We start from the raw sequence: 13389 nt of genomic DNA, 5'->3' as shown, positions 1-13389 counted from the left end.
CTGCACAAAGGGAGGGAGAAGGCGGGGCCGGTGGGAAGACAGGAAGAAGAAACGGATAAGTTAAAAGCTTGGAACAGAAGATTTTCTGGAGCAGGGTCTGGGGCAAGGGCAGCCCAGGTAGAGGGTGTCTGGACCTGGGGTGATGGTCTTTCTTTCCACACAGTGGGGGTCAAGTTCATCTTGGCTCAGGAAATGCTGGATCCCTTTCAGAGACAAACTGATCTGCCGGAGAGTGAGTCAGCCCAGGAAGCTCTCCCTTCCCCCACCCGCTCCCACACTTGCCTGGCCCGGACTTCCTGGGAGAGGCAGGGCCCCCTAAAGACCCAGACGGGGTGCTGGACACCCCCCACCCTACGACTGAGTCTTCTCTGGCACCCACTGCCAAGAATAGGGTCTAGGTTGGTACGAGGAGGTTGTCTTCAGAATCCATGTTTCCAGGGACCTTTCCTCTCTTCCTCTGTCTCCAAATGACCCCTGGTTCTAATGACCTCATGCCAACTGCCCGCCCCCTCAATTCCAATAATTCTCCTGGATTGTCCCCTGACCCTAACAGCCTGCCCTACCTCCCGCAGAACCCCCAGCCTTACCCGGGGTTACCTGGACCAGGCTGCTGATTATCTGGGGCAGCAGGTTCCGGGGAGTCTTTAAAATATTGAACAGGGACACAGACACAAAGGCCTTCTCAGCATCTAGCACGTTGTTCTGGTCCACGGACACACAGACCCCAAGGGTAATCAGGGTCACCGGGGCAGGGGTGGAGGGCGAGTGTCAGAATGGAATCTGTTGAGTCCAGAGGCCTGGGCTGGCCAGGTGGGAGGTGGGGGGCCAGCCCCGGTCGGGGGAGAGCCTCACCAGGAAGGGGGTGCAGACCCAGGTGAACGCGGATATGGCTTGGAGGTAGGCAGACCGGCGTAGTATCCGGAGCTCGTCCTCCCGGATGCCCTCCACCCTCCCCAAGAAAACGGGTTCCCAGGCATACAGCTTCAGCACCTTGAAGCCACCCAGGATCTCACTCATCAGCTTGGTGCATGAGTCCTTGAACTTCATTTGCTCCGCCCGTGGGAAGAGTGGCAGTGACACGCCCTGCTCTCCTCCCCAGACCCCTCCCCACTGGGGTTCCTACATTCCGTGCCCTGGCACGCACCGCAGCCATTCAGACGGCTCCCATTCCCCCCCTCGTCCTTCCGCATGGCCCGAGCTGCCCCTCAGCCCAGCTGCGCCCTCTCCTCCGCCCACAGAGTCCAACTCCAGCCTCAGTGCTTCCATCACTGACCCTCCCAGGCGGCATCCTCTGCCCCCTTTGCTGGGTTTCTAAGCCACGTTGTTCTTCTCTTTCGTTCCCGTGGAAATCCCTGCGCGCGCAGGACTCCACAGTCAGACTGGGGGCCTCCTGAGGGTGCAGACCGCTTAACTTTCTCTTTGTTTCCCCAGGCCCTAACCCAGGGCACGGCAGCCCGACTTGTATCCATTCAGCCCTATTCGTTGCATGCCTACTCTGTGCCAGGCCACGTGTCAGACATGCGGCACATAATGATGAACAACTCAAGCGAGGCCCCGGCCATCATGAAGCTGACAGTCTGACGGGGGAGGCAAACAGGAAGCAAACATTAACTAAGTAAATGCTTAGTAAATCAGTACGTGGGACTCTGTGGGAGAGTAATGGGGCGGGGACTGGGAACTCAGAGTTTATGCTGGGGAACAATGGGGAGGAGTGAGCAAGCAAGGAAGGGATGAGACGCATGGCAGGGAACAGTGGGTGGGGGGGCCCAGAGGTACGCGTAGCTTGGTGCTTTGGAGAAAAGAAAGAAGGCCAGAGTGGCTGCCACTTGGCCATGCCCTGGGGGGTGAGGACTTGCAGGTGGGCAGGGGCCTGGTGGGTGGTCATGGGGAGTTTGTCATTTATTCTACGCACAGTGGGAGGCTACTGAAGACTTCAATAAACATTTGAAAATGAAGTCTTGGACGACTATTTACACTGAGCACAGTGTGGTGGGAGAAGGCTCTCATTAGACCGGAAGACGCAGGGGCGCCTGGGTGGCTCAGTCGGTTAAGCGTCCGACTTCGGCTCAGGTCGTGATCTCGCGCTCCGTGAGTTCGAGCCCCGCGTCGGGCTCTGTGCTGACAGCTCGGAGCCTGGAGCCTGTTTCCGATTCTGTGTCTCCCTCTCTCTCTGACCCTCCCCCCCTTCATGCTCTGTCTCTCTCTGTCTCAAAAATAAATAAATGTTAAAAAAAAAAATTTAAAAAAAGACCGGAAGACGCAGGTTTGAGGCCCGGCTTGCCCTGATTCTGGACGCAGGTTTGAGGCCCGGCTCGCCCTGATTCTGGACTGCCCTTATCTCTCTGGGCTTTGATTTCTCAGCTGCTACACGAGAATGTGGCTAGAGCCCTCTCAGGGCTGTCATGAGGTTGCAGTGAGCTAAGGTTTGTGGAAGCGGCTTATAGCCATCCTTCCTCAGTAAGCAAGGCAACTGAGGGGCCCCAGGTTAGGGAAGGCCCTCCCCCAGGCACCTTGGCCGGGTGCTCCAGGCAGGAGCAGCAGACCCGTGATAGCGCCTACCTGTAAGGCACGCATCTTCATGGCCACAGCCACAGCTCTGTTGAGTGGGACCAGCAAGACAATTAAAGCCACCCCAGCCAAGATGGAAGGACCCAGGTTCTGAGGAGGCATGGGTGGATCGATAAGACAAATACCTAAAGAATGTGCACAGACCCCCACAGACGGACAGAGGCCTATGGATCAGAAACGTGGAGCTGGGCAGGAAGCAAGAGATGGTAGTCAGCCCAACAGAGAGTGAGAAACAAACATGCGGAAAAAGGCCAAATACGAAAACAGGTGCAGAAGCCCCCGGCCATCAGACAATGTCAAACGCTAGGAACAAAGAGGCAAACAGAGGAAGGAGTCCAGACACACAGGAAGGCGACTACAGCCGGCCAGCCAAGGATAGTCAGACTCACACCCAGGCCCCCCGGCACCCTGTTCCAGTGGACACCTGTGACACCTGTGATCGCCGAACGAAGCCTCAACACCATCATATAGATACAGTGGAGATACTGTTGTGAGAGCAGAGTCTGCATCACAGAGCACGCAAACATCAGCCCGGCCACCGGGAAACCCCACCAGGTGGGGGCCACGGGGTTTGAGATAAACCTGATCAGGATGCTGCAAGGAGAGGAGAGAGGCATGAGAGCGGGGAGGGGTCCCCCAGGCCACTCCTTCTCCTGCCGCCCTCCCCTCCCACCCTTAGCCTCCACTCTCCCAGGCAGGGGCTGCTGGCCCTCCACACCCCCACCCAGACCACCCCCACACCCCGGCTCAGCCCTATGCCACCTTAAGACCATGACCCCCCCATCTTCTGTCCCTTCTGCCCTCACCTCTTTTCCCACCTGCCATGGCGCTGCGGCCCACTGCTTCTATCACTCTCTCCCTGCGAGCCTGCCTGCCTGCCTTTCTTGCCTCTTGGACCACGTGGCAGGAAGAAATGCCACAGGTCCATAGCTTAGACTTTCTTGCACCTTCTCCTTGGCTGCTGAAGGCTCTAGAACCTACCACACGACCCCACAGACTCTCCCCCTCAAATCCAGCCTTTCCAACATCAGTGGCCCCTGGTGCTGCTGGTGACCTTCTCCAGGGCGCTAATCTACCTCTTGTCCCCTGGCCCTCTGCACCTCTTGTCTCTAACCTTCTCACTGCCCCCACTCCCCACCCCACTCAGTAGCTGCCCCGCTCGTGTCTTACCACTTAACCGCCCATTGAGAACTCCCTGACAACCATGGACTTCCCTCCAAACACTTGCTCTCTTCTTTTTCTTCTGGCTTTCCGAGCCTGATCCTGCCCCGCTGAGCCCTGACTCCCATCCACCTGCTCAGCAACACACTCCTTCATTGCCACCCTTTCTGGACCATCAAGATCTTCATCCCTGCTGGCGGCTCTGTACCTTCACTCACCGGCATGACCAAGTCTCTTCCATGTTGGGACAAACCTCCCCTCGACCTCATGGAGCTACCTCCCGAGGTGTAGACAGGCCTCTCCTTTTGCTGCGTGTTGACTGTGTCTCCCCCCAAAAAAGATGTTCCAGTCCTAACCTCCGGTACCTGTGAATTTGACCTTATTCAAAAATAAGGTCTCTATGGATGTAATCAAGTTAGAATGAGGTCATACTGGAGTCGGGTGGGCTCTAATCCAGGGACCGGTGTCTTTATAAGAGAAGGAGAAGGAGATTTGCACACAGAGTCACAGAGACCCACGGATGTGAGTGCACACACAGATATGTGCACATGCACGTGTACACACACACACACACACACACACACTGGGGAGAATGCTGGAGGCCGACATGGGAGTGATGTGCCTACAAGCGGAGGCCAAGGATTGCCAGCAACCACAAGAAGCTAGGAGGCACAGTACAGATTCTCATTCAGAACCTCTAGAAGGGGCCAACCCTGCCAACATCTTGATTTCAGACTTCTGGCCTCCAGAACTGTGAGACGGTAAGTTCCTGTCATTTTAAGGCCCCTCCCCACCTAGTTTGTGGCAATTTGTCCCAGCAGCCATAGGAAATGAATGTGTTTTCCTTATGGGAACTTTCTAGACCTCCCTAGCCCCTGCTCTCCAAGGCAGACCCACTGCTCTAGGTCCTTCCCCTCCGTCTCAGCCTCTATTCTCGGCACTAACAAACCCCACGTTGTCCCCCTCAGGCTCTATTTCACCGGCCAACCTGCTGCACTGGAGGCCATGCTTTCTGTCAGAAGCATTCTCTGTGCTCTGCTCCACGACTGGCTCTTTCCCCAGCTCTCGCCCTTCCAAGCCAGCCTTCTGCTCACCCCTTACCTGTCACAGTTCCCTAGGGCTCTGTCTGGGGCCACCGACATGAGTTCTCTGGGAGAGCCCAGTCACAGATACCGGACCCTGGGCCTCTACCTGATGGCTCTGAAACTGTGGTCTCCAGCTAGCTGGGAATGTCCCCCTGGGACAATGTCCCCCAGCACCTTGACTCCAACGTAGCCAAGACTCAACTCACCACCTTGCCTGGTGCCCAGCCCCCTCCTCCTGCTGCATTCATCATCTCAGAGAAAGATCCGACAGCCAGGTGGCCCACGACCCCTCCTTCTCCCTGGCACACACCCAATTCCCCAGCAGCTCCTGAATCGTATCTCATTCCTGGCCTGGACTCTCCTCTGACCTGGTTGGCCCACCTCCATCCCGCCACCCGGCCCTACATCCCCTGACAGAGGGGTCCTTCTGAAATGCAAACCAGATGCCCCTCCCCCGGCTTCAAATCTTCCAAGGATTTCCTTGACTCTCCCTCTCTCTCCCTCCCTCGGGTCACCTTTTCCTCCAGAAACACCCGGAGTTCTTGAGTCATGTCGGCGGAGGCCTTTGTGACTCTGCATGCGCTGAACTTTCTCCTCCTTCCTCATCTAGTCGACTAACACCTGACTGTCCTTCCCACCTTGCTGACCTCTCCTGGAAGCAAGTGCACCCGCTGTTGCTCCTTCCCAGCCTGGCCTCCTTGTCCCTCCTAGGGATTTCCAGACACCCGAGTCTACCTCTGTCTGCACAGTGCTCTAATGGATTCCCACATTGGTCTTCCACTGTGTGTTTTTTTTTTTAATTTTTTTTAACGTTTTTTAATTTATTTTTGAGACAGAGCATGAACGGGGGAGGGGCAGAGAGAGAGGGAGACACAGAATCAGAAGCAGGCTCCAGGCTCCGAGCCATCAGCCCAGAGCCCGACGCGGGGCTCGAACTCACGGACCGTGAGATCATGACCTGAGCTGAAGTGGGACGCTCAACCGACTGAGCCACCCAGGCGCCCCCACCGTGTTTTCTTGATCTCTGCATCCCTAGTATCTAGCGTCATTCTGGTACACTGGGGGCTCAACAGCTGTTTTTTGAATGAGAATACACGGATGCACACGTGGAGGGACAAGGTGTTGGGGGGCTCAGCGGCCGGGGTAGCCCTCCTTCTTACCCCCCGATTTGAGAGCTTTCCCTGGTCCAGGCCACTCATGGGACAGACGACAGAGCCTATCAACTGGCAAGAACCCCCTGGCTGGAGTTCAGGGGGTTGAAGAGAGGATGTTTGTCCATCTGCCCACCAGGGTGCCTGGCATATAGCACGTGCCCGATGAAGATGAGCTGGATGTGAATTGGGGAAACTCTGGCACAGGGGTATTGTCACTTGCCAAAGGCCACACAGCAAGTGGGGAGAGCCCCTTCGGTCCCGGTCTGGGATCTTTCCCATGGTGTCCCTCTGCACTCAGACCTCAGGGACGCCAGCCGGCGCCCCTTACCCAGGAGGGTGGCAGCAAGAGTGAGTGTGGTCAGACCTGAGCAGCTGCGGATTGACGAAGGAGAGCAGGTCCTGGGTCAACTTGAAGCAGATGCTTGTGAAGATGCCCAAACCACAGGTGGCCAGCACGGCCCTCGGGAAGGATGACTCCCGGGGCCTGGGCCAGCCCCCCGAGCAGCACCACATCCTCACCGGACACACTCTTCCCAGATGCCACCGCGGCCCTGTGTCTGGCCCAGGGAGGAAAGAGCAGTGGGTAGGAAGGGTCACATGTGCCCCACGAGACAAGCACCAGTGGGGCCTGGCGAGGAGCAGGGGGTGCCCGGACCTGCTTTCTTGGCTCTTAGGACTGGCAGAGGGACAGACAACATGACCTTCCAGGTGAGAACTCCCCAAGTGACTCTGTCTGCAGGCGTATGAGGCTATGTCACGGGCTGCCTTAACCACTACCCCCAAGGACTACAACTCAAGCAATTTCCAGCCCTCTCCCTGCCTCCACAGCACGGCTCCAGGGAGGATGCCGACAGGGAAGGGAGACAAGGGGAGAGATGGCGAGTGACCTGGTCACTGAAGAGCTGGGCAGGGAGGGGGTAAAGGTGGCATGGAGGGGAAGAGAGGGGGTGCAGCATGCAGACTGGGGGGCCCGTATGTCTTCTCTGAGGCCCCGAACTAAGGAAGCCGAGACACCACAGACTAAGTCCAAGTCCCTGGCTCCTCCACCAGCCAGCTGCCAATCAGGGGCTCTGGGCTGAAAAGGCACGGAGGTCCTGGGTCCCCAATTATGGGTGGGAGGGAAGGGGGTTCAGTCCTGGGGTCAGAAACGGGTAGGGAAGGAGGACTCGGAGCTCTAGCTCTCTTGGTTGGGCGGTTGGCCAGACAGGTCCCTGGGTCTTTGATGGGAAACTGCCAGTGGGAAGGCCCTTCAGTCCAAGGATCATCTTCTTCGGTCCCTTCCTCCAGACAGGAGGAGGCGGGATTGAGAAGAGGGGCTGGCCTCAACCTTCTTCCCCTGACCCTTCCCCTTCTGAGGGAAGTCCCTGGAAAACACCTTTCAGGACGGGCACGATAGCACAGCGGTGAGAGCAGTGGGTCCGGACACCGGTGGGTTCCAGCCCCGCCACCACCAAGTCGGGGACCTTGCGGGCCCTGTTAAGCCCTCGCTCCTCAGCGTCCACTTGTAACACGGAAACAATAGAACCCACACGGCAGGGCTGTTAGAGATTGAGTGAATCTACGTGTTTAGGGCCACGTAGTGACAGAAGAAGTGCTACGCAAGTGTCAGCTATTCCCTGGAATTAGAAGATCTGGGGAGAGCTGGCCCCACTCAGGCCCGGGCGTCCCCCCTCAGGACCGCCCGCACCTGCTTTTCTCCCCACCCCCACCCCTGCGATCGGCCTCAGGGCTACCCGCCTCCCCCGCAGGAGACTTGGGATGTGAGAACCCAGGGAGGGCCTCACCGCGCTGCCTGCTTCTGCTGCTTCTTCCATGCCTCCGTCAGCCTGTCCACCACCACCTGCCAGCGGTCCTCCTCGGTCAGGGACCAGAGGTCCTGCTCCTCCAGGGGGCGCCGGTAGCCAAGGATGGCCATCCTGGGGCGGGCAGCAAGCCCACGCAGGGTCAGAGCTCAGCAGCCTAGAGCTAGGGACCGGGGTCTCCAGAGCCCCCAGAGTCTCCCTGAAGGGCTATGGCCACGGGCCACAGTGAACAGCCTGGAGGTCACTGCCTCCCATCCCAAGTTCCTATCCCTACCCACCCCGTCTCCGCCTCTTCCCCAGATGCCATGTTGACCCTCGCGCCTTGGTGATGAAATTCACACGGACTGTGGCCCCGGGGGGAGGACAAGTGCGGGTGGATGGAGTCCCAGACCCAGGTGCCTCCTCAGTGTGGTGTGGTTAATGAGCTGTCACCCAGGTCACAGACACAATTATCCTGCTCAAGCCACACTGAGGGGCCGCCAAGGAAATGACAAGCTGTAAGCTTATCCCAGATGGAAGAGCTCGGAAGTAATTACAGTTTCCCTCTAGCTCCCGGGGCCTGTTCCTGTGAACAGGCCCAGATGCAGGGCTGGGATGGGAGCTGGGCCAGCTGGACCTCTACACTCAGCCCCCAGTCCAAATGGTCCAAATGGACAGGTTTCCTCACCCTCGCCTGCCCCGAATGCCCTCTGGGGTCAGGGTTTGGGGCAGGGAAACAAGCCGGCTCAACTTGTGGCCCGCTCCCCTTCCTCCCCACCTCCCCTCTCCTCCTCCCTCTGGCCCAGCACGGAGGGAGAGCTGACTCACTTTGTGAACCACCAGAAAGACAGGCAGGAGAAGAAGCCAGCGCTGACCTCTGGGGAGGGGTTCTAGAAGATGAGAGGGTAGGAGAGGAAGACTTTGGCGTGCCCACCACCCTCCCGAAGCGGAGCAGAGGGAGCAGGGGCCCTCGTTCCTTCCTGGAGGGAAGGACGACATGGGGATGGAAGGAACTGGAAGGGACGGGAGCTGCTGGTAAGGGCTGGGCTGAGGAGTGGGCTGTGGAAACCCCACGGCCACCCAGCCTCCATAGCAGACTCACAGGGTCGACATTCTTTGGGGAGAAAAATGGCGGCTGCTCCCTGAAGCAGGACAGGATGAGAGGGAAAAGCACCAGGGCGAAGTAGATGTAGAAGGTGGCGAAGCGGAAGGGGTCTGAGGTCTTGCCCTGCAGGGGAGAGTGGGGAGGGACGTCAGACACAGGCAACCCTGGACCTGCAGTCCTGCCCCCCACGGGGTCCTTTGGGGTGCCAGGCTCCCTCGGGGTGGGATGCAGGACCCAGAAGGTTCCGAGAGATGGGGCGAGGTCACGAGGGGGGCCGCTGTTCGGTGAGGGCTCGCCAAGCACCCCACCGAAGTCACCTTGTCTGACCCTCCCCACAGGGTAGGAAATCTCGGGATATCCAGTTTGCAATCGAGGAAATGATCGCGAAGCAACTGGCCCAGGATCACAGAGAGGGCGAGTAGAATGTTCTGAGCCTGCACTTTCACTACCACGTTCGACTGCCCCCCACCCTGGAAACGGAGGAATCTTGCACCCCACCACCGCAGGAAAGGTCAAGACGAAGACCAGAGAAGTGAGGGGGATGGGAAGAAAAGGGGAGAGCAGGACAACAGGACTTCCTGGTAGGACAGACTACCCGTGCGCGTCCGCACACACGTGTCCAATACGCAGACGCTGACAGGCCCCTGGCAGACCCTGCACGTGGCGGTGCCCGTGGTGGCGGCAGAACGGCCCCCTGTATCCGGTGAACGCCCCACAATGGCCGTGTCCCGCCTCATTCCCTTGTGTGACACCAGCCCTCTCCCCCGGCTCCCTGGTCTGCTTCCCAGCACAGATACAGCAAGTAGGGGACAATGTAGAAAGGACTGAACAGCAGGGGAGGTCCTGGGAGCAGGGGAGGGGCAGCTTGGGACCCGGCGGTGACCTTGAGCCCTGAGGCCATCCCCTAGATAGGGCTGCACCTGGCAGGTTCCCCTTTTGCCCCTTACCTTTGCCACGGCCGACAGGATCTTGGAGCGGAAGGGGACAATGGCACAGACCATGCACGGGAACCAGAAGATGATGAGGACTCCTGGGGACTGTACCCCCTGCAGCCGCTCATGCTGGATTAGCAGAGTGGCCAGCGGCTGTGCCCAGAGGGCAAGGAAGGCTGGGACGGAGTACACAGATATCTGGACCTTCTCTGTCCTCCCCACCCCACATGGCCAGATGTTTTGGGGGGTCACTCCTTCCTCTTCCCACTGCTAAGGTGTCCGGCCCTCTCCAAGGAGCCCATGGCTCCCCTATCACGGTCCCACAACTCACTGGAGACCCTCCCCCATCAACTTCCAGGGCCCCGCACTGACCACGGTGACCCCCACCAGCAACGGGGTGACAAAGAAGATGGGGGCAGGGGCCCAGCCGTGGACCGGGCCATGGAAGGCGTAGAAGAGGTCAGCCCAGGAGATGCACCACAGCAGGACGCCCAAGGCCTACAAACAGGGCACAGGGTGGAAACCCCACCTTCAAAAGTAGGGACGGTTCCCACCGGAGGATGTCCTTTTTTTTCAATCTTTTTTTTTATGTTTATTTTTTGTTTTTGAGAGGGAGACAGAGACAGAGGCAGAGAGCACACACAAGCAGGGGAGGGGCAGAGAGTGAGAAAGGGAGATACGGAACCTGAAGCAGGCTCCAGGCTCTGAGCTGTCAGCATAGAGCCCGATGCGGGGCTCGAACCCACGGACTGTGAGTTCATGACCAGAGCCGAAGTCTGGCGCTTAACTGGCTAAGCCACCCAGGCGCCCCTGGAGGATGTCCTTTTATCCTACCCAGGGTCTGGCCCCGGAGGCTAGGTGGTGCACTGGCCAGAAGCGCACCGGGGGCGGGGAGAGTGTTGCCAGAGAACTTTCTTGAACTTTCGCAAGCAGGGACTATCTCGTTTGACCGCAGACTCAGCTGGCAGGCTGTCGTGGCCTGAGCTGCGGGGCAGGTGTAGCTGGGCAAGCGTTCAGCCACCGAGGGTGGGGGATGGGAGGTGGGGGAGAATCGTGATGAGCAGAACCTTCCGGGTCCCAGCCCCACCCTCGAGAGATCCCTGACCCCCTGACCGTCTTGAGCCTGGAGAGGTGGGAGAGGATAACATAGCCTCGGTGATGGTGCCGCAGATGGAAGAGGTAGCAGGGCAGGGAGGCCTACAGGTAGATGCAGGGGACCCAGGCCAGCACGGAGTTCTGGAAACAGGGAGTGAGGTCCGGGTCGTCGCTGTACACGGACAGATTGGCGTCCTGGGGGCAGAGGGAACAATTCGGTGCTGTGGCAGCCTGCCGCAGAACGGGGCTCCCCCTCGAGGAAGGTGGCTGGGCCAGAGAGGCACTCCACCTGCTCCGGGCGTCAGAGGGCACGTGGAGATGACACCAGGTGGGCGTGCAAGCGAGCAAGCCCCGGGAGGAGTGTGTGCTCTCCCAGGAGGCCATGGTCGCCCCCTCTTTTCTCATTTCCCTCTCTCTCTAATTGAGGTATCGTTAAAGCACGATAAACTGTGCCCGTGCAAAGTGCACAACCCAGTGGGCTTGGTTGTCATACACACCAGCAAAACCACTGCCGCGGGAAAGATACAGGGTATTTCCGTCATTCCACAACCTCCCTTGGGCCCCTCTGCAGCCCATCCCTCGCAGGCAACCACTGCTCTCCTTTCCACCATTCTAGATTTCCACTCTTCTAAAAAAAAAAAAAAAAAAAATCAGTGTTTTATTTTTTATTTATTTTTGAGAGACAGAGAGACAGAGCGTGAGCGGGGGAGGGGCAGAGAGTGAAGGAGACACAGAATCCGAAGCAGGCTCCAGGCTCTGAGCTGTCAGCACAGAGCCCGAGGCGGGGCTCGAACTCACGAACCTCGAGATCATGACCTGAGCCACTGAGTCACCCAGGCGCTCCATGTGTTTTATTTTATCAATGCGATATATGCGCATGGTTGAAGAGCCCACTTCCTCTCCATGCCTCTCCCAGGGAAGGGACTGGGAGCTTCTCTGAGATTAATTTGCTTCTCCTTTGGATTCAGGAAAGTGATCCATCACCCCACCTACCTCACTGACTGGGTAGGCTCAAAGGGGCAAGGGAATGAAGAGAGACCTTTGTACGTTACAAAGCCTGGGTGACCAACCATCCCCATTTGGGACTGCCCCGGTCCTAGCACTAGAAGTCTGGTATTGGTGGGGAGCCACTGAGTCACGACAAGACCGGGTCCAGTCTTTGAATACAACTCCACCCACCAAGCTTTTTGGAAAGAGGTGGGGGAATACATTCAAACATGTATTTTAGTGAGACTGTTTCTTCCAAGGCCACAAATGAACTGATCTTCCAACCTCCACAAAGCATTAGATGTTCTTTCCAGAAAGCTCAGAAAATATAAGCAGGTAACAAAAAAACCAAAAAACCAAAAACCAAAAAACCCATCCCCAATCTCATCCATCTAGAGACAACTGCTAACACCAGAGGATATAAAACTCCTTACTTCCCAACTGGCCATTTAAATAATGATCATTTTTGTTTTTGTCCAAGTTATACTTTCACATAACTTTTTTTTTAAAGAGCTGTCAACACAGAGCCCAACGGCGGGGCTTGAACTCATGAACTTCGAGATCATGACCTGAGCGCAAGTTGGATGCTTAGTGGACTGAGCCACACAAGTGCCTCCCTAGTTCCATTTTCTGGGGGCAAATACGTTCAAATATGCTAACTTCTATCTACTTCTACATGTTAAAGCAATTTGTTCTTACCTTTATTGTTCGATTTATTATTATTTGATAATGAGGCTGCACCTGTCTTGTCTTTCCCATTTGAGTGTCCTCACCCTTCCAGTATAGAATGGCTTTTGCCATACAAATATTCAGAGTTTACACTTACTTGACTCTGTCAAGGTCCACTACAGTGGGCTCTATGTTTTTCAAGCTGTGTGATGTTGAGCAACATGCTTAACCTTTGCCTCTCTGGGCCTTGGTTTCTTTGAAGGTAATGTTGGGAATAACATCTCCCCAACCCCCTCCCCTCTGGCTCCTCAGCTGTCATACTAGTCCAGGCCCTCACTTCCCCCCTGAGTAATTTCCATAAGGTTCTGATCTTTTCCCTTCCATCCCCTAGGTGCCCAGATCCCTGCCCAGACAGACCTCTCCCTTCCTCCCTGGTCTTTCCTTCTAAGTCTCCTGGCCGGTTCCCTCTCTTGGCATGGCAGTGTCCCGGGGGCCCATCCAGCTCCTTCTACACACCAGTGACTCTCCTTACCTTCTCCTTGCCTTCTCTGCTCTTTTTGTTTTTTTAATATTTATTTTTGAGCGCAAACGGGGAAGGGGCAGAGAGAGAGAGGAAGACACAGAATCCAAAGCAGAATCCTCACTCTGAGCTGTCAGCACAGAGCCCTATGCGGGGTTCGAACCCATGAACTGCGAGATCATGACCTGAGCCAAAGTCAGTCGCTTAACCGCCTGAGCCACCCAGGCGCCCCATCTTCCTTTTCTTTATAGCACCTGTCACCTTCTAACATGCTATATAAGTCACTGGCTTATTGTGTTTTCTCTCATCTTTTCCTGCTGGGGTGCCATTTT

The 13389-nt window shown here is 57.0% G+C and overlaps 1 protein-coding gene across 1 annotated transcript in view; it reads right to left on the bottom strand.

Annotated features, from left to right (window-relative positions):
- Positions 1-11265, bottom strand: part of ABCC3 (ATP binding cassette subfamily C member 3) — a 33330-nt gene extending 22065 nt beyond the window's left edge. The window contains 13 exon segments of the mRNA XM_049635331.1: positions 135-222; positions 598-745; positions 854-1050; positions 2554-2816; positions 2996-3162; positions 6333-6457; positions 6459-6525; positions 7753-7884; positions 8578-8639; positions 8852-8977; positions 9802-9939; positions 10159-10284; positions 10900-11265. Of these exon segments, the coding sequence (XP_049491288.1) occupies positions 135-222; positions 598-745; positions 854-1050; positions 2554-2816; positions 2996-3162; positions 6333-6457; positions 6459-6525; positions 7753-7884; positions 8578-8639; positions 8852-8977; positions 9802-9939; positions 10159-10284; positions 10900-11265 (2005 nt within the window).
- Between the last annotated feature and the right edge of the window lie 2124 nt (positions 11266-13389).

This window comes from Panthera uncia, chromosome E1, assembly GCF_023721935.1.
Source record: "Panthera uncia isolate 11264 chromosome E1, Puncia_PCG_1.0, whole genome shotgun sequence".
Lineage (NCBI taxonomy): Eukaryota > Metazoa > Chordata > Mammalia > Carnivora > Felidae > Panthera > Panthera uncia.
The sequence above is the reverse complement of the archived record's forward strand: the minus strand, read 5'-3'. Positions and strand labels throughout refer to the sequence as shown.